This window comes from Bos indicus x Bos taurus, chromosome 13 (assembly GCF_003369695.1).
Source record: "Bos indicus x Bos taurus breed Angus x Brahman F1 hybrid chromosome 13, Bos_hybrid_MaternalHap_v2.0, whole genome shotgun sequence".
NCBI lineage: Eukaryota > Metazoa > Chordata > Mammalia > Artiodactyla > Bovidae > Bos > Bos indicus x Bos taurus.
In genome coordinates, this window is record NC_040088.1 from 39,516,882 (window position 1) to 39,543,425 (window position 26,544).

At 42.0% G+C, this 26,544-nt stretch overlaps 1 protein-coding gene across 3 annotated transcripts in view; it reads right to left on the reverse strand.

Moving 5' to 3' along the window:
* Positions 1–24,397, reverse strand: part of LOC113903403 (prostaglandin F synthase 1-like) — a 40,678-nt gene extending 16,281 nt beyond the window's left edge. For all 3 annotated transcript variants that reach the window (XM_027559482.1, XM_027559481.1, XM_027559483.1), the window contains exons 1-3: positions 24,307–24,397; positions 23,436–23,517; positions 19,277–19,383 (exon numbers count right to left, since the gene is read on the reverse strand). In XM_027559482.1, coding sequence (XP_027415283.1) covers positions 19,277–19,383; positions 23,436–23,517; positions 24,307–24,363 — 246 coding nt within the window. In that variant the 5' untranslated portion in view covers positions 24,364–24,397. The remainder of the gene's footprint in view (positions 1–19,276; positions 19,384–23,435; positions 23,518–24,306) is intronic.
* Between the last annotated feature and the right edge of the window lie 2,147 nt (positions 24,398–26,544).

The window sequence follows — 26,544 nt, forward strand, 5'->3', positions numbered from 1 at the left end:
CGACCCCATGAATCACAGCATGCCAGGCCTCCCTGTCCGTCACCAACTCCTGGAGTTCACTCAGACTCACGTCCATCGAGTCAGTGATGCCATCCAGCCATCTCATCCTCTGTTGTCCCCTTCTGCTCCTGCCCCCAATCCCTCCCAGCATCAGAGTCTTTTCCAATGAGTCAACTCATCGCATGAGGTGGCCAAAGATAAAAAGGCCGAGATAAAAAGACTAAGATTTAAAGAGGTCCAAAGACTTTTTTTTTGGTTAAGAAATTTCATAAAGTCAAATATATGGGATATTAAAAAGCTAAAATTTGATTGTAGTTTCCATAACCCAACTTTTCTGATAAATTGCTCTCTTTCACACTACAGCTAAAAAAGATATACATCAAAATATGAGTATAATAGAGTTGGAAAAGATAAATCCACTTTGAGTTTTAAACCTTATGACAATAATAGCAGCTAGTATTATAAGCATTTAAAATGCATTAAATATTTTTAAAGCTTTACATGTGTTTTTGACATATTAATAATACTCAAAAAATCCTGTAAGGTAAATATTATTTTATTTATTTTACAGCTTGGGAAACTAAGGGACAGAATTTAAGTAGTTTGTCCAAGGTAAGTAAGTGACAGAACTTGGATTCAAAGACAGGAAATCTGACCACAGAATTCACATTGCTATCCATCTGTTCCAAATCAGCCTTCTCATAGTTCAAGGTCTGAGAGTGAACAGGAATTAAACCAGTGAGAAGAGGAATTTGCCAGGAAAATGATTCCTCAAAGAGTGAGCTTCCCACAGATACACAAGTAGCTGCACACAGCACCTTTGTAGTGTAGAATAAATCACCCCTCTTCACGGTACCATTTGCAAGCTTCATCTGGATGGCCCTCCCAATTTCTTCTTCATTTTGGTAAATATATGCTGAGTTAATATGGCAGTAGCCAACATCAATTGCTCTCATGACAGCTTTTTCTACCTCACTCTTAACAACCTAGGAAAGCATAACAAGATAAAGATCTACTTAAATCAGGAACAGAGGACCATTTCCACAAGCAGAACTGTTCAACAGAAGCCATCACTCTAAAGAGTTAGGAGCTAGTGGGGACAAAGCATCATGTTGACTTTTATTTCATGGTAAATATTTAACAACTGAGTCTGAAGAAGAGGAGTCCTGATTTATAGCATTAGCCAATTTCTATGGTGGAAGTACTCCCACCACGGCTCATTTCATGCAACCGATGTTGGGAAAAGATACTTATGATGGAAACTTTGAGTTCATGAACTGGTCTCAGAACATCAGATCATTAACCCTCTATTTCTGGACTTCCACTATCTACATGATGTATAGATTTACATAATATATAGAGTTACCTTTCTAAATTAATTCTCTTTGTAAGAGATCATTAACTGGTTTCAATCCAGATATCCAGTGCAAAAAATTATCAGTGCAATGAGGACATAACTTCAGATGGAATAAATTAGTGATTTACCTAAGTAAACTTGGAGAAACACTTCAAACAACATTTGAGGAAGAACTAAAAATGTAAAAAAGAAAACACAAAAAAACAAAAAGCACTTTTTTTTCACCTTAAAAATTTCTTATTATTAATTTCTTTTTTGGCTACTAAGTTCATCCTTAGCTAACATTTTCTTCTTCAAAACTGTTATTCTTCTTAGCTGTCTACTCGTTTGCTGGTCCACCAGGCTGGTCTTCTGAAATTATCTATAATTTTCACCTCTCCATTACCCCTGTTACTTCACTCAGTAGTAAAATGTCTCTTGGGTATGTATATATATATATATATATATATATATATATATATATATATATAACTTGCAACTCCTGATGAGTTAACTAGTCCCATGAAGATGAACTGATTGTTCACAGATGAAAAAGCCAAGTCAAAATAAAGCAATAGTTCCTGCCAGTGTCCTTGCATCAGACTTCAACATCATACACCAAATGACTCTCCTGCTGGGGCATCAAACGTGAAGTTCAGTCTTCCAAACAGAGAGAGAATTTTCAAGTGCCACATGCTTCTTCCCACAGCTCAGTATTCATAGCCTGACCTCTAAGGGACTATCTCCACCTCAGACCACAAAAATTCCCTCTGAGATGAAAGATTAATCTCTTTCTATAGGTCCTTTTATCCCCAAGATTTCTCTGGATGCTCTATGATTAGAGGTACATGGGAGAGGACAACTTGGATGTTAGAAATTTCAGAGAAAATGCATCACAAGCAAATTTGCATCAAGGTCTCTGATACATGATAAATAGGCTTCCCTTGTAGTTCAGTCCATAAAGAATCCACCTGCAATGCAAGAGACCTGGGTTCTATTCCTGGATTGGAAAGATCCTGTGAAGAAGGAAATGACAACCCACTCCAGTATTCCTGCCTGGGAAACCCATGAACAGAGGAGCCTGGCACGTAACAAGTCCATGGGTTTGCAAGAGTTAGACACGATTAAGTGACTAAACCACCAATCAGGACAGCTGGATTTCATTGATTCTGAAAGTGTTAGGCACTCAGTCATATCTGACTCTTTGCAACTCCATGAACTATAGCCCACCAGGCTCCTCTGTCCATGGAATTCTCTAGTCAAGAATACTGGAGTGGGTTGCCATTTCCTTCTCCAGGGGATCTTCCCTATCCTGGGATCGAACCAGTGTCTCCTACATTGCAGGCAGACTCTTTATTTTCTGGGACACCAGGGAAGCCATTGACTCTAATCTGTTGTGAAATGGCACCCCTGAAAATTCGAAAAGCACTGACTTAATGCACCAAATAACCTACCCTGGAGAGGAGCATAATATAAATTAAGAAAGGGTGGCCCCTCTGGATTTCCCAAATTCACTCAGTGACTGGTTCTGATCAGGACCCGAGTCTGCTACTCCTCCATCTCTAACACCATTCTGATTACCTGAGGAGCAGAGGTGCCCAGTCCCTACCAAGGCATGAAGCATCCATCATTCATCTTTAAAGAAAAAAGTTTCACTTGATTCATCTTCTCTCACTTTTCTGGCTAGACAAACTGTGATTTTCCTCTTTATTAAGAGAAATCTGCAAAGGGAAGAAAATAGTACAAGTTTTTTTAAACACAGAAGTAGGATAGCAGTCCATCCTAAAGGAAATCAATCCTGAATATTCATTGGAAGGACTAATGCTGAAGCTGAAGCCACCTGATGCGAAGAACTGACTCATTGGAAAAGACCTTGAGGCTGGAAAAGACTGACAGTAAGAGGAGAAGGGGGTGACTGAGGATGAGATGGTTGGATCTCAATGGACATGAGTTTGAGCAACCCCAGGAGATAACGAAAGACAGGGAAGCCTGGCATGCTGCAGTCCATGGCGTTGCAAAGAGTTGGACACAACTTAGCAACTGAACAACAAGGATTGCTGAATATGGCAAATCTATATTCAATTTTTTGAGGAGCATTCATACTATTTTTCATAGTAGCTGCATTATTTGCATTCCTATTAACAGTGTACAAGGCTTCTGATTTCTCCACCTTCTCTCCAACACTTATTGTGTCTATCAGTCTTTTTAAATAATAGCCATTCTGACAAGTATGACAGTATCTTATAGTTTTGATTTGGATTTTCCTGATGAATAATGATGCTGACCATGTTTTTAATACCTATTTGCCATTTGTTTGTCTTCTTTGGATAAATGGCTTCATCAAAAATGTAATTTTGATTAGCCAGGTCGAAATTGTCTGGTCAGCACCACTGAGGTCAGCCCACTCCATTTCCTACAGGAATAAGAAACAATTTACATGCTAAAACCCTTGTTGGCTGATCTTTCAAAGTATTGTTTTACTTTAAAATCTGGTAAGATAGTGATAAAGTTAATTTTAAAAAAAACCACTAATTTTTGTGTTGCAAAATACTAACATCATCTGATTAAAATTAGATAATACAAGGATATTAGTTCAAACTTGACTAAAGTAAAAACATCTTGGAGGATGCAAATATATCCACAAACACAAGAGATTCTAGCAAAAAAAGAAGTTTATTGGAATATACTAGAGACTTTTGTCATTGATCAGATAGGAGATAAATACTCCATATATATATATATATATATATATATATATATATATATATATACAGTTGACCCTCCAACAATGCAGGGATTAGGGGTGCTAACCCAAGCACAGTTGAAAACCCACATTTAACTTTAAAGTCTCCTCTTCAGTTCTGCCTCTGTAGCCCCAACCAACCTGGGCTTACCAGTGTGGTACATATTTACTGGGGGGAAAAAAAAAAAGCCACTTGGCCCCACGTGTTTCAAAACTGTGTTGTTCAAGTTCAGTTCAGTTCAGTCACTCAGTCGTGTCCAACTCTTTCTGAACCCATGGACTACAGCATGCCAGGCTTCCCTGTGCATCACCAACTCCTGGAGTTTACTCAAACTCATGTCCATTGAGTCGGTGATGCCATCCAAACATCTCATCCTCTGTTGTCCCCTTCTTCTCCCACCTTCAATCTTTCCCAGCATCAAGGTCTTTTCAAATGAGTCAGTTCTTTGCATCAGGTGGCCAAAGTATTGGAGTTTCAGCTTTAGCATCATTCCTTACAATGAATATTCAAGACTGATTTCCTTTAGGATGGACTGGTTGGACCTCCTTGCAGTCCAAGGGACTCTCAGGAGTCTTCAACACCACAGTTCAAAGGCATCAATTCTTCAGTGCTCAGCTTTTTTTATAGTCCAACTCTCACGTCCATACATGACTACTGGAAAAACCATAACCTTGACTAGACAGACCTTTGTTGACAAAGTAATGTCTCTGCCTTTTAATATGCTGTCTAGGTTGGTCATAACTTTTCTTCTAAGGAGCAAGTGTCTTTTAATTTCATGGCTGCAGTCACCATCTGCAGTGACTTTGGAGGCCCCCCTCCATATAAAGTCTGTCACTGTTTCCCCATCTATTTGCCATGAAGTGGTGGGACTAGATGCCATAATCTTAGTTTTCTGAATGTTGAGCTTTAAGCCAACTTTTTCACTCTCCTCTTTCACTTTCATCAAGAGGCTCTTTAGTTTTTCTTCTCTTTCTGTCGTAAGGGTGGTATCATCTTCGTATCTGAGATTGTTGATATGTCCCCCAGAAATCTTGATCCCAGCTTGTGCTTCATCCAGCCCAGTGTTTCTCATGATGTACTCTACGTATAAGTTAAATAAGCAGGGTGACAATATACAGCCTTGACATACTCCTTTCCCTATTTGGAACTAGTCTGTTGTTCCATGTCCAGTTCTAACTTTGCTTCTTGACCTGCTTACAGATTTCTCAAGAGGCAGGTCAGGTGGTCTAGTATTCCCATCTCTTTAAGAATTTTCCATAGTTCGTTGTGATCCACACAGTCAAAGGCTTTGGCATAGTCAATAAAGCAGAAATAGATGTTTTTCTGGAACTCTCTTGCTTTTTCAATGATCCAACGGATGTTGGCAATTTGATCTCTGGTTCTTCTGCCTTTTCTAAATCCAACTTGAACATCTGGACGTTTATGGTTCATGTACTGCTGAAGCCTGGCTTGGAGAATTTTGAGCATTACTTTGCTAGCATGTGAGACGAGTGCAATTATACGGTAGGGTGAACATTCTTTGGCATTGCCTTTCTTTGGGATTGGAATGAAAACTGACCTTTTCCAGTCCTGTGGCCACTTTGCTGTTTTCCAAACAACAAAATTTGAGTTTTCCAAATTTGCTGGCATATTGAGTGCAGCACATTCACAGCATCATCTTCTAGGATTTGAAATAGCTCAACTGGAAGTCCATCACCTCCACTAGCTTTGTTCTTAATGATGCTTCCTAAGGCCCACTTGACTTCACATTCCAGGATGTCTGGCTCTAGGTCAGTGATCACACCATAATGTGTATCTGGATCATGAAGATCTTTTTTGTATAGTTCTTCTGCATATTCTTGCCACCTCCTCTTCTTAATATCTCCTTTTTCTGTTAGGTCTATACCATTTCTGTCCTTTATTGAGCTCCTCTTTGCATGAAATGTTCCCTTGGTATCTCTAATTTTCTTGAAGAGATCAGTGGATCACCTGAAACTAACACATTTTACATCAACTATACCCCAATTCCATGAATAGAGGTGCCTTGTGAGCTAGAGTTTGTGGGGTCAAAAAGAGTCAGACATGACTGAGAGACTAAAGAGAAGATACCCCAATAAATTTTTTTAAAAAGACTGAAAGTTATGCACACTATAGTCCACAGGTGAATTATTGGAGATAGTTTCACACTGAGAAAGGGAGAATCCATGACATGAGAGAATATTACTTTCTCCATGTCAAGATGTTGGTATTTACCTCTAAGTGAATATCTAGGATATATTCAAACTTGAACATGAAAAAGTTTGGTAAGGTAGAACCAAATCTTTTACCTTTTGGGGAAATAAAAGCTAAGACAGTTGCCCAGTGGACCCTGGGAAGGCATTTATGTGCCCAGCTGCCCTTGACTTTTGTGTGCAAACTTACACGCGGGTGCTGATTGGCAGTACACTGTTTTTAAGACTCTCTTCTAAGTACAATTAAAGTCATACAGCAAACAATGTATTACAATCAAAGAGGAAATAGTCAAGCACAGTTTTAAATATTTGAGAGAGTAAATAAAAACATCTATGGTGTTGCACATGGCAAAACCAGCCCTTCTCAGACTGTGAGAACTGCCATGAACCTGTCTTTCAGGAACAGGCCTGAGTCTGATCTGGAAAAGGAGAATTTATCCAGACACTGTATTTTACTGGAGAGTACTGACTATTCTAACATGGATACAATCAGGCTATCATTTCCAGAGTTAAAACTATGGATACTGGGCTTCCCTAGTGGCTCAGTGGTAAATAATCTGCCTGCCAATGCAGGAGACATGAATTCAATCCCCGATCTGGGAAGATTCCACATGCCATGGAGCAACAAAGCCTGAGGACCACAACTACTGAGCCTGTGCTTCAGTGCCCGGGAGCCACAACTACTAAAGACCACGTGTCCTAAAGCCCATGCTCTGCAGCAAGAGAAGTCGCCACAATGAGAAGCCCAGGCGCCACGACTAGAGAGCAGCCCCCACCTGATGCAACTAGAGAAAAGCCCTAGCAGCAAAGAAGACACAGCACAGACAAAACTTAAAAAAAAAAGGAAAGGAAACCTACAGATATCATGCTATGAATAAAGCGAATAAACAATGAGGAAAACGTTGCTTCATTGGTTAACTTTTCACCCCCGACTACTAAGAGGAGCAAGTCCTCTGAAAAGCCTTCACACATTGTTTTTTCTCTCTTTCCTCTGCATTTTCAACAATGTGCTGTGTGTGGTAGGTGGGGATATAGGGCTACTGGATTCACCAAGACTGGGAAAATAAATGGAAGAATCAGTGACTTGACCCTCATTATATTTGCAAAAAGACTTTCTCCAAAACACATTTTGAAAGCACTTTCAAAAGTCAATGGCAAAGAAAGAATTTTAAAGGCTGCCAGGGAACAACGGATGACCCCTTCCAAGGACCCTCCATTAGACTATCAGCAGATTTCTCAACAGAAACTTAATAGGCATGGAGGAGGGGAGAAGGATGGAAATATCATTTTCAAGATACTGAAAGATAAAAGAGGTCAGCCAAGAATACCCTACCCAGCAAAATTATCATTCAGATATAAAGGCAAAATAAGGATTTTTCTCAAACAAACAAAAGTTGAGGAAGTTCATCAAGTTTCATTAACTTTTCCTGCATTACATAAAATGTCAAAAGGACCTCCTCTACTGGAAACAAAAGGCAAAACTTGGAGTAGATAATGACAGACATAATCAGGAAGTTGAAGATTTATATCAAAATAGGTTTTCGAAAAAAACACTTTACTATAGAGACTTCCCTGGGAGTCCACTGGTTAAGACTCCAATGTAGGAGGTGCTGGTTTGATCCCTGGTCCAGAAACTAAGATCTCACATGCTGCCATGGGGTGCAGCCAAATAAATAAATAAAAATACTTTATTATAGCATAAATATTGAAAGGAGAAGTATTAGATTTCCTCATTTGCATCCATTATTTTTAATTTGAGAAACAACCCTGTGACTGCTTGTCATGGGGTTTGATGGTAACTCTTGTGGTTCCAGATCTTAGGTTAAGCTTCAGGATATTCAGTCTGAATGCCAGGTTTTGTAACATCAATTCCAAACAGGCCAATATTACTATGACCTTTTGCTGGGAGAATCTTAGCTGAATTTTTGAATGAATCCCATGGTTTTTCAAATGCATAGTGTTTGGCACTGCAATTTCCATGGGTAAGGACCCATGGGTTGCCAACAAGGGTTGGCAAAGACTATTTTTGGTGACTTTGATTCCAAAGAATAAAATATAGAAATTATTATCGAACTAGTAATTTTGCCCCAGCTGGCTGAGTTCTACAACTACAGTGCTCTTCTTTCAGTCTGCCTCGGGCATGGGTGACATTCAGCGGCTGTACCATCTTAGACGTTATCTCTGAACCTTGCTATAGTCCAGTGAATATCTGTTCTTTATCTTTGTGGTACTATAGGTCAGCATGGATTGAAGTAGTTACTTTGCTGTGTGAGTTATGAAAGAATCTGGCACCTCCAACTGCTGTGTAGGCAAAAAATGACTAGATGAAGAAAATGAAAGTTGTTCAATCATGTCCAACTCTTTGTGACCCCACGGACTGTATAGTCCATGGAATTCTCCAGGCCAGAATTCTGGAGTGGGTAGCCTTTCCTTTCACCAGGGGATCTTCCCAAGCCAGGGATCAAACCCAGGTCTCCCACACTCCAGGTGGATTCTTTACCAGCTGAGCCACAAGGGAAGCCCAAGAATACTGGAGTGGGTAGCTGATCCCTTCTATTCTAGATGAGGAGAACTGCGCTGAATTTGTAGAGGTAGGCAAGTCAGTTCACAGACATGGAAGGTCCTTTGAAGTCAAATTCCACTCTCCTTAGGAGGGAAATACCCCTTTGAAAACTAGTTTATTCGAAACTATTCCACACAGTTTCATGTGGATCACCTGGAAGTCTGCTAACCTGTTTTGCTAAGACATAGGTGATGATCACAAAATAGCCTATTTGCCATTCTAGCTCACCTTCATAGACCTGAAAACTATTAGAAACACTGACAATTTGAGTGTCAAATTCTTTAACAGTGGTGTCAGGAGATAATCACAAAATCTGACTCTTAGCAGATCCTCAAAAAAGTTCTTTAAAAAGTTAAAAGAAACAAACTGTTAGAGGGTTCAGCAGAGTGGTATAGCAGAGGTGTGCTGGGCCCATAACGCAGAAGGTGATGGATCAAAAGTGCGCTCTGCTCTCTGTTTAGGGCTTCCCTGGTGGCTCAGACAGTAAAAAATCTGTCTGCAATGCAGGAGACCTGGGTTTGATCCCTAGGTCAGAAAATTCCCTGGAGAGGGGAATGGCAACCCACTCCAGTATCCTTACCTGGAGAATCCCATGGACAGAGGAGTCGGGAGGGCAACAGTTCGTGGGGTGGCAAAGAGTCGGACCCCTGAGCAACTAACACTTTCACTTTCAAACTATTCGAAGGAATAAAAATTGGACCCTACATTGTTTATCTTAACACTAGACTCTTTTTAGAGTAGTTGTTGGATTGACAGGGAAATCCCTCCTCTCCTCCCCGCCACACTTTGCTCTGTTATTAGCATTTTGCGTTGCTGTGCAACATTTGTTAAAACTGATGAGCTAATATTGATACTTTACTATTAAGCAAGGGCCATAGAGTGAAAAACAATTCAAACTTTTAGTTGTACAGCAGCTCTATGCATACTAAAAAATGCATATTGACATAAGAATCCACCATTACTGTATACATAATATAGAATAGTTTCACCACCCTGAACATTCAGTGTGCTCCAGTATCCATCTTTTCCTTTCTTTCCTCTTCTAAATCCCTGGCAACATTGATCTTTTACTATCTTTATATTTTGCTTTTTCTAGAATGTCATACAGTCGAAATCATATATATAGTATGTAGCTTTTTAAGTTTGCTTTTTTTCACATAGAAATATGCATTTAATTTTGCTCTGTGGCTTTCCATATCCTGATAGTTTATTTCTTATCACTGAATAAGATTCCACTGATGGATAAAATTATGTCTCTGTATCCAATGAATATCTATATTTATCACTTGGGTGGCTCATTGGTAAAGAATTCGCCTGCCAAGCAGGACTCAGGTTCAGTCCCTGGGTCAGGAAGATTCCCTAGAGAAAGAAGTGGCAATCCACCAAGTATTCTTACCTGGGAAATCCTGTGGACAGGGGAGCCTGGTGGACTACAGTCAAGGAGTCGCAAAGAGTTGGACACAACTTAGTGATTAAACGGCAATTATTAAAACTAGCATAACCATTCATGTGCAAGATTTTGTGTGGACATAAGTTTTCAGCTTATTTGTGTAAATATCCAAAAGCACAATCGCTGGATCTCTGACTAAGAGGATGTTTAGTTTTGTAAGAAACCCCAAACTATTGACCAAAAAGAACAGTACCATTTTGCATTCCTAGGACTCATGAAGGAGAGATTTTATTGCAGCATTAAATGTTGTCACTGCTTTGAGTCTAGCCATTCTAATAGGTATGTAGGAGAACCTAATAGTTTGTTTTTTTTTTTTTTAGTTTGCAAGTCCAAATGACAAATGACATTGAATATTTTTCATTTGCATATTTTCCAGCTGAGTATCTTCTTTGGTAAAGTGTCCATGAATATTTCTTTCTATATTTCCAGAGGATAAAAGTGAGACTCAAAAATTAAGGACCAGTCCCTGGTCATACAACTGCACACTCTAAAGTCACAATGCACAGAAAACTTTCTGGCTTCCAGTATAGAGACTTGTCCACTAGCCCCTCTTAAGTCCAAGCCCTGAAGTTATATTTCCATTAAAATACAGTAACAAGGATCAAGAACTGAGACCTTGCCCTGTAAGATTGCAGCTTATTCCTACAAATGGTAATATATTTTCTACTCAAGATAAGTTTCCAAGCAGTAACAAGAGTATAAGGCAAAACCCGGGTGCAGTGTTTCTCATCCAGCACTCAGCTGTGAAGGAAAGCTACAGGGCTGAAAATAGCCTGGAGTTAAAACTACCTCCAGGTCCTCCCCACCATTTTATGCAAAACAAAGAACTCTCTCACCTGAAGGGAAAAAAAATGGACATTAAGGTTGATTGTGCCCAGCTCCCAGCCCGTCTAGCCTCTGGCCGATCTCCAGAATTCCTTGCCCAGTCATTTAAGAGATAACTACTCCGGAAAAAAAAAAAAAAAGAGATAACTACTCTGAACAACCTTGGAGAAGAACATTAGCAAAAGTACTGGAGTGGGGTGCCATTGCCTTCTCCTGGAGAAGAACAGGCCCCCTTAAGACAGTAGCTTTCCACATATATGCCTATATATACTTACTCTTTTCTTGGGTTAGTGCAGCAGCTCACTAATCTGACTGCTGCCCCTTCTTGCCTCATTAAAGGTGATCTGTTCCTGTAAAGTGCCAGTCTCGTTCTTTTTCTGAACCTCACATTCTCTAACTCCCTTACCCTACATTTTTTGGCGCAGAAACCACGGAGGTTGTGTCCTTCTCATTCTCCATGGCCAGCTCTTTGGAGCGTGGAAGCCTGCCCACTTTCCAGCCCAGACTTTCAAGACCTCCTTGAGAGGACATCCTGTGCCTTCATGAGCGGTATAAGTCCTGTGTAAGGGCTTTATTGGTTTTCCATGTAACCCGAGGAATATTGGTCTCTCCCCCTGCCCCTCTCTCTCTCCCTCTTTTCTCTGCACTTTCTTTTCCGCGAGACTGACCAACTCCAGGACAGAGGCCTTTTGCCATTCGACCTCCCTCCATCCACCACGAATTCTCGCCTGACCCAGTAGCCCAGGTAAGCTCGGACGGTACTCTAGGGTGCCATAGACTATCATCCTTTCTGGGTTCCTGGAGAACCCTCTGGCCAAAAGGCCCTCTGGGGAGGTACGTGGGGGACACCCCTCCTTCCTTCAGAGCCTCTCTCTCTCTGCCTGGTCAAAAGATTACATGACGATCTTTTCTCTTGACTAGACAGTCGCTAGCCATTTGCTATGGGGTCAAGCCAATCCATCCCACTCTCCCTTGACCTGCATAAAATGAAACCCCAAACCTCTATTCTTGACCGATCTCAAGGTTCTTAAACTCGAGTCACTTTGAACTCAAACTTGGCCTCAATACAAACTGGATAACCAAAACTGCTGGCCTGAGTTCGGGACTTTCGATTTCAATATTTTATCAGATCTCACTAACTTCCTCTAATGGAATGGCAAATGGTCAGAGGTCCCCTATATTCAAGCCTTCTGGGACCTTAGAAGCCATCCTTCTCTCTGCAAGGACTGTTCTACCTATCAAATCCTCCTCTGCTCTCTCTCCTCCTCCATTACAAGAGAATCCAAATCTAAAGCCCCACAAAGGCCCCCTAAACCACCAGCCCCCGATTTTGACCCGGCAGATGAGCCTCCTCCCTACTGCCCAGAGAGAAAGCTTCCAGAGATGAGACCCCATCCTCTAGCCCTTCCTCCTCCAAAACAGGAAGTGATGACTCTGAAACCCCAAAAGAGATTTCCATCCACCCTCCGTTGGCCAGGACCCGAAGCAAACACATGCTTCCCCTCAGAGAGGTAGCGGGACCAGAGGGCCCTACACGGGTTCATGTGCCTTTCTCAATTTCTGATATGAGCCAAATTGAGGAAAAATTGGGATCCTTTTCAGAAAATCCTACTAGATACAAAAAAGAATTCCTCTGCCTTACACAAGCATATCATTTAACCTGGAATGATCTTTATTACATCCTAAATGCCATTTTAACCCCTGATGAAAAGAAATGCATATGGCAGGCAGCTTGGACTCATGCTGATCAGCTCCATAACCAAGACAGGACTAATCCGGTGGGTGATGATGCAGTCCCTTTAACTGAGCCAGGGTGGATATAAAAAGCAGGCGATGCCAGCATCCAGTACCTGCATCATATGATCACCTGTTTATTAGAAGGAATGCTTTTAGCATTTTAAGCTTTTTAAGCTCTCACATTCATGTTAACTATGATAAAATTAGGGAAGTGACTCAAGAAAAAGATCAAAATCCTGCCCTTTTTCTTTCACGGCTTACTGAGGCAGTCCACAAATACACTAATCTAGATATTTCCACCCCCGCCGGACTTCTGTACTTACACGTCCAGTTCATAAGCCAGTCAGCCCCCAATATTTGCCGAAAACTAGGCCAGTTAGAGGAAGGCCCTGAAATCCCTCAGTGAGATCTCCTAGAAATAGCCTTTAAAGTTTTCAACAAGAGGGAGGAAGAAGCAAAAAAAGAAAAAGGAAAGAAAGGCCAAATATGCTTTATTTTCTGCAGCTATCCAAGAAAAAAATTCAACCCCTTTGGCCATCAACCTCAGCCCACCCGTATGGGACCTAACCCTCCAGGCCCCTACTTTAGATATAACCAAACGAGACACTGGGCTAAGTCTTGCCCAAATCCCCAGCCACCCACCAAACCCTGCCCCACCTATAAACAATGGGGCCACTGGAAAATAGATTGTCCTCAGACACTACCCACCAATCTCAGGGTCCACCCCAGGTCCAACAACAATGGGCCAGGAGAGAGACTCAGGCAGGCCCTGGCACCCCAGACCATGGTTCCTCGGATGAAGTGAGAGATGATCCAATTGTGCCTGAGTTATTCCAGTGATGGAGCCCAAGCTCCAGACCCCAAGTCCACCCCATACAGATGGATTCGGAGCTTCTGGTAACTGGCACAGTGGGCGGACACAAAGTCTCATTCCTAATAGACACTGGAGAGGCCTTTTCACTTTTAACCTCCTTTAAGGGCCCTCTCCAACCTTCACAAGTTGCCATCAAACAGGGTCTTAGGCATCCTTTTTTATCCCAAAATAACCCCTCCTCTCCTTTGTTCCTTTGACAAAACAACACTAACACATTCTTATAAAGTAGTTCTTCAATGCCCAATGGCATTGATGGGACATGATCTTCTGGCTAAGCTACAAACTGTTATAAACCTCCCATTCTTAGATCCCATATCAATTCTTTGCATCCAAATGGCACCCAAACCCCTGGCCAGCCCTCACTCCCAAAACCTGCCCCCTGACCTTCCCCCGATAGATCCTCAGGTCTGGGACACTGAAGCCCTGTCGGTAGCCCGACACCATTCTCCCATATAGGTCTTCCTTAAAAATCCCTCTCAAGTAATAACCCAAACTCAATATACCCTGACCACAGAATCCCAACAAAGACTTAAACCAATAATCTCCCGACTACTCAAAGCTGGCCTTTTACGGCCTATCTGTCCTCCTTATAATACTCCTATGCTGGCAGTCAAAAAGGGACCCCACTCCTGACGTCTAGTTCAAGATCTTCACAAGATCAGAGGCCAATATACTCATATACTCCGTGGTCACTAACCCCTACACCCTGCTCTCACATATTCCCCCTGACACACTCTATTTCACGGTATTAGACCTCAAAGATGCTTTCTTTACTATGCTTCAACACCACTCCTCACAGCCCCTATTTGCCTTCACCTGGATGGATCCAGACACATATCAATCTGAACAATTAACTTGGCCTGTTTTACCACGAGGGTTTAGAGATGTCCCTCATTTTTTCTGTGAGGCCTTCAAAAGGACCTACAAACTTTAGACCTAGGCTCTACTGCCTTACTCCAATATGTAGACGATTTATTGTTATGTAGTTTCTCTCGCCGTAACCGCCTAGTCCACACTGCAAAGGTATTAAATGCCCTAGGCAACTGGGCTACAGAGCCTCACTCTCCAAAGCACAAATTGCTTCCAGCACTGTCATTACATGAGATTACTTCTCACGCCCACATCCAAAATAATTCCAGCTCAGAGACTTCAAGCCTTGACACAGACCCCCAGGCCCCAAACCAAGAGAACTTCTTCCTCTGTTAGGTCTCTTAAACTTCTTCCAAATATGTGTCCCAACATTTGCCCTCCACACAAAACCTCTCTACCAAGCTACTTGAGAAAACTTAGATGAACCCTATTGGCCCCCACCTCTCTCCACACCCTAATTCAGACTCTTATCAAACATTTACTACAGGCCCCTTCTCTTTACTTACCTGATTACACCAAGCCTTTTTTCCTTTTTGTACATTCTCTACAAGGACATGCCTTAGGGATTCTGTGCCAAAAAAGGGGAGACATATGGGGGCCTCTAGCTTACTTATTTAAACAACTTGATCTCATCATGCTCAGATGGCCACCTTGTCTCCAGACCTTAGCTGCAACCACCCTCTTTATACGTGAAGCCCAAAAACTAACCTGAAAGTCTCCTCTAAATATATGCTCTCCTCATTCCTTCAAAGATTTATTCTCTCATCGGGCTTTCCTTTCTCTGCCCCCTGCTCGACTACAAATCCTCCACACACACCTCCTAGACCCATTCCTTTCTTTTATGCCTTTTAAATCTCTTAATCCTGCTAGCTTACTCCCTACACCAGATCCAGAAGCAGAACACCTATCTCATGACTGTGTTCAGACCTTAGATATAACACTTAATCCATTTGGACATATAACTGATCAGCCCCTTACTGACCCCACAATCCCATCCTGGTTCATAGATGGCAGTGCCCAGAAACAAGCCCCTTTGGGGGCTGGATATGCTATAGCCCGAGCTTCCCTGGTGGCTCAGATGGTAAAGCATCTGCCTATAATTCGGGAGCAGAGAAGGCAATGGCACCCCACTCCAGTACTCTTGCCTGGCAAATCCCATGGGCGGAGGAGCCTGGTAGGCTGCAGTCCATGGGGTCGCTAAGAGTTGGACACGACTGAGCGACTTCACTTTCACTTTTCACTTTCATGCATTGGAGAAGGAAATGGCAACCCACTCCAGTGTTCTTGCCTGGAAAATCCCATGGATGGAGGAACCTGGTAGGCTACAGTCCATGGGGTCACAAAGTGTCGGACACAACTGAGCGACTTCACTCACTTCACTTCACGCTATAGTCCAGGGACAGCCCAACAAAGTTACCCCTTCTCGCCTCATCAAGTCAGCCACACTCCCAGCTCACACGTCCTCACAACAGGCTGAAATGATAGCTCTTACACAAGATTTGACCCTAGCCAAAGACCAAAAGATAAACATTTACCCTGACTTCAATATGTCTATAACACATTACATTTCCTCACTCAGAAGGGCACACCTATTCTCAATGCTCCTTTTATTTCTGAACTCCTCCATGCATCTCAGCTCCCAAAACAAGCTGCTGTAATATATTGCCAGGGACATCAGTGACATAGTCCTATTTCCTTTTATAACAATATAGCAGATCACCAAACAAAGCGGCAGACTGCCTCTGTTAGTCCTGTCTTTACTATGCCCCATATTGACGAGCCTAACATCCGCACATTACTTTCATATTTGCATTCCCTTTCCACCCCTCTGCAAAACTACTTAAGACTTTCCTTCAGAACTTTATTGAGTTAACTAAGGATGATGTGACTTATTTAATTAATCTGACCCAAACTTGTACCATTTGTCAGCAGACAAATCCTAATTCTAACATTCGCCCTTCCCCTTTCCCCACCCGCTAAATTGCGGACATCTTCCCTCACAAGACTGGCAGGTAGATTTCACCCACATGCCGCTTGTAAAAAGGGTTAAATTTCTCCTAGTCTTCATATATACATTTTCTTGATGGATTGAAACTTTCCTGTCTACTAATAAATGAGCCCCTACTATGGCTCAGCTTATTCTTATTGAAATCCTCCCCAGGTTTGAAATGCCTTCTTCCCTCCAGTCTGACAACAGGCCCAAGTTCACATCCCAAATCACCCAAAATATTGCACAAGCCCTTCAAGTTCCTTGGAGATTTCACATTCCTTATCATCCCTGGTCTTCTGGTAAGGTTGAGAGAGCCAACCGAGTCCTAAAAAAAAACTCTGACCAAATTAACGATCGATCTTCATCAAGACTAGACTAAACTCCTCACTTTAGTCCTCTAAAGATCCGGGCCTTACCAAAAAAACTCTTAAATATTAGTCCATTCGAGGCCATGTATGGGAGGCCCATAATACCTTTGGGTCTTTCCCCCTCCCAGGACAGTCCCAAACTGCCTTCCCACCTTCCTTTTCCTTAACTTGCCCATATACGAGATGCCCTTTGGCAACATGTGGATAACTTACTCCCTCGACCACAACCCAATCTTCCATACCCATCCCTTGAAACAGGAGACAAAGTCTATATGACAGTTCAGTCTTACTCAGATCTAACCCCAAAATGGCAAGGACCCTACAAAGTAATTTTGCTGACCCCTACCTCTACAAAATTAAAAGAAATCACCCCTTGGGTACACATCACCTGGTTAAAAAAGGTTAACCAGCCCAATGATGAAAATGGTTGCCAGACTTACTTATCAAGTTTCTCACACAGGCCCTACAACTCTAAAGTTCTCATAGCTTCCACAGGCCTCAATTGGTGGTGGATGGGCCTGTCGGTTTCACGGCTTCAATTATTCCTGGAACAACTTCTGACAGAGATCTGGGTCTCGAGTCCTCAAGGATCCATGCTTGAACATATTGAAGATTACATCTCCACCCTGTGTCTACAGGAAATGTTTTATAACTTTTACCTCTTCAAAATCCAATTCTTTTCCATAGTAATCTATCTTATACTCACTTCCCCAAATGTTGTTTAATATCTTTTTATCCTCCCTTCTTCCTCTGACCCATGAACTCCTTCAAAATCCTAACCTCAGCTATATATTCTGGACCCTTAATTTAACCCATACCCTTCTCAATGCTGGAAAAGGCAATGGCACCCCACTCCAGTACTCTTGCCTGGCAAATCCCATGGACGGAGGAGCCTGGTAGGCTGCAGTCCATGTGGTCGCTAAGAGTCAGACATGACTGAGCAACTTCACTTTCACTTTTCACTTCCATGCATTGGAGAAGTAAATGGCAACCCACTCCAGTGTTCTTGCCTGGGGAATCCCAGGGACGGGGGAGCCTGGTGGGCTGCCACCTATGGGGTCACACAGAGTCGGACACGACTGAAGCGACTTAGCAACAGCAGCAGCTTCTCAATGCTTCTAACCCACAATTGGCTAAAGAGTGCTGGATATGTTTATCCGTAATTCCTCTGTGAGATTCATCCCTCCCCACATCCATCCTCAACTGGACCACAGGTAACATGTCCCTACACCACTCATACCGTGGAGAGCCTTTATTTGTCTCATATCTTAAACATCTTCACACTAGTGACAAAATCCAAAATTCAGACACTCTTAAATCTTTACTCACCAAACTTTCCTCCTTCAATGAAAAACCTTCATTCGGAGGCCCTATTGCCCAAAGAGTAACACTGTTACAACCAGCTCTTTTTTGTATATCCAGAAATTCCTGAAAGGGTTCATAGAACCAACCCATGGACACAAACCCTAACTCCATGTGCAACCATACCTCCACCTCTTTGCCACTGGAAAGGCTATATTTAATGTTTCTGGTCCTACAGGACACTCTTTAACCTTTTCAGGGTGGTTTCCCTCAACATATTCCTCCACTTCTCCCATTGTTGGGGCCACCTTAGCTGGGTCTATGAGCATCCTTGAACGAGTGATCAACCCCCCCTCCCCCCAACCCCGACTCTTCTTCACCATGGACTTCAGCTATTGTCTTGTGACACCTGGCCTATTTTTCCTGTGTGGGACATCTACATACCTCTCTTTACCTACTAACTGGACCGGGACCTGCACCCTGGTATACTCCAGTCCAAACATTTTAATAGCCCCCAGTGATCAGCCCTTGCCTATTCCTCTCATCCACAAGCGAATAAAACAAGCCATTCATTTCAATCCCCTCTTAGTAGGAACAGGAATAGCGGCTGGAATTGGAACAGGAACCGCTGGCTTAACCACCTCCATCCAAAACTATCAGACACTATCTAAAGACCTATCAGACAGCCTCCAGGAAATAGCTCAAGGCCTAATAGCTATCCAAAATAAACTTGATTCCTTGGTGTCCATAGTTTTACAAAATAGAAGGAGATTAGATCTACTCACCATAGAGAAGGGAGGTCTGTGCCTTTTCCCAGAGGAATCCTGTTGTTTCTATGCCAACCAGTCCTTTATTGCCAAAGGAGCTACAAAAAACCTGCCAGATCGAGCCTCATGAATCCACCAGAGATTAAGCAACTCCTGGCAGTCATGGTTAACAGATTGGAACTGGATGCCTTGGGTTTTACGCCTTCTCGGACCATTCATTTTTATCATCCTCCTACTCACCTTTGAACTTTGTTTGTTTAATCCTTTCCAGGGATTCCTCCAAGACCAAATCTGAGCCATTTCCCGAGACCAAGTCAAGACTGTTCTTTTGCTGGAGACCCTGATGGCTAGAATAGAAAATCAACACTACAGGCATTAAACTTCATTCCTCTCAGACCATGAACCCCTGACCCTCATTCATCAGCACCGAGAAGCCCTGAGCATTAGCAACGCACACCTCTCTTTCTCTTTTTGTATATGTTCCTTAGGGTCTGAAATGAAGGAAAATTATATGGCTCAAAACAGCCTGGAGTTAAAACTCCCCTCCAGGTCCTCCCCACCATTCTATGCAAAACAAAGAACTCTCTCACCTGAAGGGAAAAAAATGGACATTAAGGTTGATTTTGCCCAGCTCCCAGCCCATCCAGCCTCTGGGAGATCTCCAGAATATCTTGCCCAGCCATTTAAGAGATAACGACTCCGAACAACCTTGGAGAAGAACAGGCTCCCTTACAGACAGATCAGTTCAGTTCAGTCCAGTCCCTCAGTCATGTCCGACTCTTAGCGAACCCATGAATCGCAGCACACCAGACCTCCCTGTCCATCACCAACTCCCGGAGTTCACTCAAACTCATGTGCATCAAGTCGGTGATGCCATCCAGCCATCTCATCCTCTGTCGTCTCCTTCTCCTCCTGGCCCCAATCCCTCCCAGCATCAGGGTCTTTTCCAATAAGTCAACTCTTCGCATGAGGTGGCCAAAGTACTGAAGTTTTAGCTTCAGCATCCGTCCTTCCAATGAACACACAGGGCTGATCTCCTTTAGGATGGACTGGTTGGATCTAATTGCAGTCCAAAGGACTCTCAAGAATCTTCACCAATACCACAGTTCAAAAGCATCAATTCTTCGGCACTCAGCTTTCTTCCAGTCCAACTCTCACATCCATACATGACCACTGGAAAAACCATAGCCTTGACTAGACGGACTTTTGTTGGCAAAGTAATATCTCTGCTTTTCAATATATTATCTAGGTTGGTCATAACTTTCCTTCCAAGGAGTAAGCGTCTTTTAATTTCATGGCTGCAATCACCATTTGCAGTGATTTTAGGGCTCCCAAAAATAAAGTCTGACACTATTTCCACTGTTTCCCCATCTATTTCCCATGAAGTGATGGGGCCAGATGCCATGATCTTAGTTTTCTGAATGTTAAGCTTTAAGCCAACTTTTTCACTCTCCTCTTTCACTTTCAGCAAGAGGCTTTTTAGTTCCTCTTCACTTTCTGCCATAAGGGTGGTATCACCTGCATATCTGAGGTTATTGATATTTCTCCCAACAATCTTGATTCCAGCTTGTGCTTCTAACAAGCCCAGCGTTTCTCATGATGTATTCTGCATATAAGTTAAATAAGCAGGGTGACAGCCTTGACGTACTCCTTTTCCTATTTGGAACCAGTCTGTTGTTCCATGTCCAGTTCTAACTGTTGCTTCCTGACCTGCATATAGGTTTCTCAAGAGATAGGTCAGGTGGTCTGGTATTCCTATCTCTTTCAGAATTTTCCACAGTTTATCTTGATCCACACAGTCAAAGGTTTTCGGATAGTCAATAAAGCAGAAATAGATGTTTTTCTGGAACTCTCTTGCTTTTTCCATGATCCATCAGATGTTGGCAATTTAATCTCTGGTTCCTCTGCCTTTTCTAAAACCAGCTTGAACATCTGGAAGGTCACGGTTCACATACTGCTGAAGCCTGGCTTGGAGAATTTTGACCATTCCTTTACTAGCGTGTGAGATGAGTGCAATTGTGTGGTAGTTTGAGCATTCTTTGGCATTGCCTTTCTTTGCGATTGGAATGAAAACTGACCTTTTCCAGTCCTGTGGCCACTGATGAGTTTTCCAGATTTGCTGGCATATTGAGTGCAGCACTTTCACAGCATCATCTTTCAGGATTTGAAATAGCTCAACTGGAATCCCATCACCTCCACTAGCTTTGTTTGTAGTGATGCTGTCTAAGGCCCACTTGACTTCACATTCCAGGATGTCTGGCTCTAGGTCAGTGATCACACCATCGTGATTATCTGGGTCGTGAAGCTCTTTTTTGTACAGTTCTTCTGTGTATTCTTGCCACCTCTTCTTAATATCTTCTGCTTCTGTTAGGTCCCTACCATTTCTGTCCTTTATCAAGCCCATCTTTGCATGAAATGTTCCCTTGGTATCTCTAATTTTCTTGAAGAGATCTCTAGTCTTTCCCATTCTGTTGTTTTCCTCTATTTCTTTGCATTGATCGCTAAGAAAGGCTTTCTTATCTCTCCTTGCTATTCTTTGGAACTCTGTATTCAGATGCTTATATCTTTCCTTTTCTCCTTTGCTTTCATTTCTCTTCTTTTCGCAGCTATTTGTAAGACCTCCTCAGACAACCATTTTGCTTTTTTGCATTTCTTTTCCATGGGAATGATTTTGCCAAGAGAACGCACTGGTCATAACATACACTCTCTTCCAACAACACAAAAGAAGACTCTACACATGGACATCACCAGATGGTCAACACCAGAATCAGATTGATTATATTCTTTGCATCAAAGATGGAGAAGCTCTATACAGTCAGCAAAAACAAGACCGGGAGCTGACTGTGGCTCAGATCATGAACTCCTTATTGCCAAATTCAGACTTAAATTGAAGAAAGTGGGGAAAACCACTAGACCATTCAGGTATGACCTAAATCAAATTCCTTAAGACAGTAGCTTTCCATATATATGCATATATATACTTACTCTTTTCTTGGGTAGTGCAGCAGCTCACTAATCTGACTGCTGCCCCTTCTCACCTCATTAAAGGTGCCAGTAAAGTGCCAGTCTCATTCTTTTTCTGAACTTCACCTTCTCTAACTCCCTTACCCTACAAGCAGATACCCCATAGGTGCAAAGCAGTTCTCTCCTGTCATTTTCCCATCACCTCATCGTCAGGACCTTGTAGCTCATGTTTCTCCAGGTCATGTCTTCTTGAAAGGAGGAAATATTTCTTGAACTGATGAAATATTTAGGGAAACCACTCCCATTACAATCAACCTCAAAACAAAGAGGCTGACAGTCAGTGTTCTAGACAGCCGAGTTTTACCTCTTCTGCCAAGCTAGGAAAGAGATGGAAACTGGAGAAGATCCCAGAGTAATCTGTAGGTGACTGAATGATATCAGACCATGATCCAGAGTGAAGACTGAAGGCTTTCTCCCTTGTCACAAGGAATGTTTCTAGACTGATTAGAAAAACCAAGGGAGCCCTCCAGAGTCATCAAAACTCAATGACTTGACAACCCATGTCGGTTTCCATTCATAGTCTGTCTATTCTTTTTTCAATCCTCAACCCCAATCCACTTACTGTTACCTTCTTAAGTGCACAAAGTGAAAGAGGAGAGTGAAAAAGTTGGCTTAAAGCTTAACATTCAGAAAACTAAGATCATGGCATCTGGTCTCATCACTTCATGGGAAATAGATGGGGAAACAGTGGAAACAGTGTCAGACTTTATTTTGGGGGGCTCCAAAATCACTGCAAATGGTGATTGCAGCCATGAAATTAAAAGACGCTTACTCCTTGGAAGGAAAGTTATGACCAACCTAGATAGTATATTGAAAAGCAGAGATATTACTTTGCCAAAAAAGGTCCGTCTAGTCAAGGCTAAGGTTTTTCCAGCGGTCATGTGTGGTTGTGAGAGTTGGACTGTGAAGAAAGCTGAGCGCCGAAGAATTGATGCTTTTGAACTGTGGTGTTGGAGAAGAGTCTTGAGAGTCCCTTGGACTGCAAGGAGATCCAACCAGTCCATCCTAAAGGAGATCAGCCCTGTGTGTTCATTGGAAGGACTGATGCTGAAGCTGAAACTCCAGTACTTTGGGCACCTCATGTGAGAGTTGACTCACTGGAAAAGACCCTGATGCTGGGAGGGATTGGAGGCAGGAGGAGAAGGAGATGACCGAGGATAAGATGGCTGGATGGCATCACCGACTCTATGCACATGAGTTTCGGTGAACTCCGGGAGTTGGTGATGGACAGGGAGGTCTGGTGTGCTAAGATTCTTGGGGTTGCAAAGAGTTGGACTTGACTGAGTGACTGAACTGAACTGAACTGAACTAAGAGAGCATACAGGAAAGAAGTGATGGTCATTAAGTACCAGACACTGGCATTTGCATCCATTACCTGTTGCTCCACAAACTACAGGAGCTGCTTTCTTTTTCTTCTGCCTTCTTGGGTCATCAATAACAGGAAGGTAACACCCCAACTGCAATGACAGACTATTAGGAAACAAGCTGTAGGAGAAGCAATGTTAAGGCAGTGCCCACTGAGTCAGAACAGAATTGAAGCCAGGTAGCGTGTACTTCTACTAGAGTAAATTATTATGTAATAATAAAGATCATTAATTTCTTGCAAAATTTAAACTCATGTTTAACGAGTAGATATATAAATTCCAGATACACTTACATTACTGCAAATTATTACAAGACAATGTCCAGCAATTATTAACCATGTGTTAGACTAGAAAGCTCAGCATACCAGTTACTTTCTTATTTTTCCAATGATGAAGCCTCTTCTTGACCAAACATTATTTGAAACAGTTATCTCACACTATACTACACACACACACATACAACTTTTATTTAGTTAAATTTTTATTTTATAATGGAGCATAGCCAATTAACAATGTGATAACTTCAGGTGAACAGTGGAGGGACTCAGCCATACATAGGCATGTGTCCATTCTCCTGCAAACTCCCTTCCCATCCAGGCTGCCACATAACATTGAACAGAGTTGCCTGTGCTATGCAAGAGGATCTTGTTTGTTACCCTTTTAAAATATAGCAGAGTGTACATGTCAATCCCAAAATCCCTGACTACCTCTTCCCCCTCACCACACTTTCCACCTGGTAATCATAAGATAGTTCTCTAAGTCTGTAAATCAGTTTCTGTTTTTATAACAATTCAAAAGAATGATTAATGAACATTTTTTTGAAATGTTAACCCTTAATAAGAAAGTAAAACTTCAAATTGAAAGAAAATTTGCTTTTTTTACCTTTTTTTCATGATAAAAAAATCTTGTTTCTTCTTCATTGCTTAATAATAAGAGCATTCAGTCCTGACAAGAATGCAATCCTGAAAAAGGTAACAACAACAAAAAAAGACACTCTGGCAAGGATCTTAGTGGGGGTTAATTATTAGTTTTTGCAGTGTGCAAACAGACCAAGGGTGGGGGTGGGGGGTGGTTATATCTTTCACCCAGTATATAACTTTTAAAGAACTATCACAATGTAACTCCCCCAAAATGATAAATATTTTATTTAATTTATTATCTTTCTCAACATTATCCATAAAAGAAAAACCTGTCAAGGAAAAGTTAAATTATAATAAATTGGGAGGAGTTAGGGAAATTATGGCACAGTGAGTGACACAGTGGAATCTGAAGGTAATTAAAATTTAACACGTACAGAGATGTCAGCAAAATGGTGAGCTGGAAAGTGCTGAATTCTCCCATGGAAAGGTAAGAAAAGAAACAAAAACTAAGTGAAAAATCTCTTAGGAACTTAAGGAAAGAATCAAGCAAAGATCTTCAGAAACAAAGTGAACATGTAATTAAGAGAAATTGAAGGATATTTTCTTGCATGTTTCTTTAAAAAAATTTTTAGTTCTTTTAATTGGAGGATAATTGCTTTACAATGTTGTGTGAATCAGTTGTAAATATACATATATCCCTTCCCACTTGAGCTTTCCTCCCACACCCTTATCCCACCCTCTAGGTCATCATAGAGCACCGAGCTGAGCTCCCTGTGCTAAGCAGCAGCTTCCCACCAGCTACTTTACACGTGGTAGTGTACATATGTCAATGCTACTCTCAATTCATCCTGCCATCTCCCTCCCCCGTGGTGTCCACAAGTGCATTCTCTAAGTCTGCGTCTCTATTCTATGATTTCCTTGTGTTTTTATTCACACTCATCTCTCCTCTGACTCGTACAGTGGAGTCTTGATCTGTAAAGGGCGGCAGTTCAGCTCTCTGCTGCCTCCCTCAAACCAGAGTGATCGCAGAAATCCTTATGTGCAATGTTCCAACCTATGTAGGGGCTGCCTGGAGACTGATGTCTGTTCCACTTAACTCTGAGCTTAAGGTGAAGAGCATCTGGAATGGATATTACAACTACAGAATTCTGCCTTTAGAATTTTCTACTTTTAACTTTTGTCATTTTAATTATGATGTGTCTTGGTGTGGGCCTCTTTGGTTTCATCCTGCTTGGGACCCTCTGTTCTTCCTGCACCTGGATATCTTTTACCCTTCTCAGGTTTGGAGATCTTTCTGCCATAATTTCATCAAATATGTTTGCTGCATCTGTCTTTTTTTCTCTAAGACCTCTATAATGCAAATGCTAGTGCACTTGATGTTATCCTAGAGCTCCCTTAAGTTATTCTCATGAAAAAATTTTTATTCTTTATTGCTGTTCTTATTGAGTGATTTCCACTATTTCTGTCTTCCAGGTTGCTAATGCATTCTCCTGTATCACCTAACCTGTTGCTGATTCCTCCTGGTGTATATTGCATTTGTTACCATGTTCTTCAGCTCTGATCAAGTCTTTTTAATATTTTCTAGTTCTTTGAAGTCCTCATTGAAGTTCTCTATTACACATATTCAGTGGGCACCTTTATTACTATTGTTTTGAGTTTTTTTCAGGTAAAGTATTTATCTCTCAATAGGTTAGTTGTTTTTTTTTTTTATGATGAGGTTTTATCTTGGTCCTTCACTTGGGATGTGTGTGTGTGTTTCTTCTAATCTGTTTGGTCTTTTCTGTTTGTCTCTATGAGGTTAAGCAGTCATCTAGTCCAGAGTCTGTTTCCCTTGTAGTTCAGTTGGTAAAGAATCTGCCTTCAGTGCAGGAGACCCAGGTTTGATCCCTGGGTTGGGAAGATTCCCTGGAGAAGGAAATGGCAACTCACTCCAGTATCATTGACTGGAAAATCTCATGGACAGAGGAGCCTGGTGGGCTGCAGTCCATGGGGTCTCAAAGAGTTGGGCACAACTGAGTGACTAACACTTACTCACTTAGTCCAAAGTCTAAAGGGATGTCCTTTATGTAGGACTCGCCACACAGGGTGTCTCTGCGTGGTCTGCTGGTGACCAGTGACTTTGGTCAGTGAACAGGATGGGAGGCCACGTCTCCCCAAGGTGAACTGGTAGCTGCTATTTCCATGGGAGATAGGACTGGAAGCAGGATGAGACAGTGGTGAGCTGAGGCTTCTTCTGGGCTCAGTGGTGATGGGTGACCTG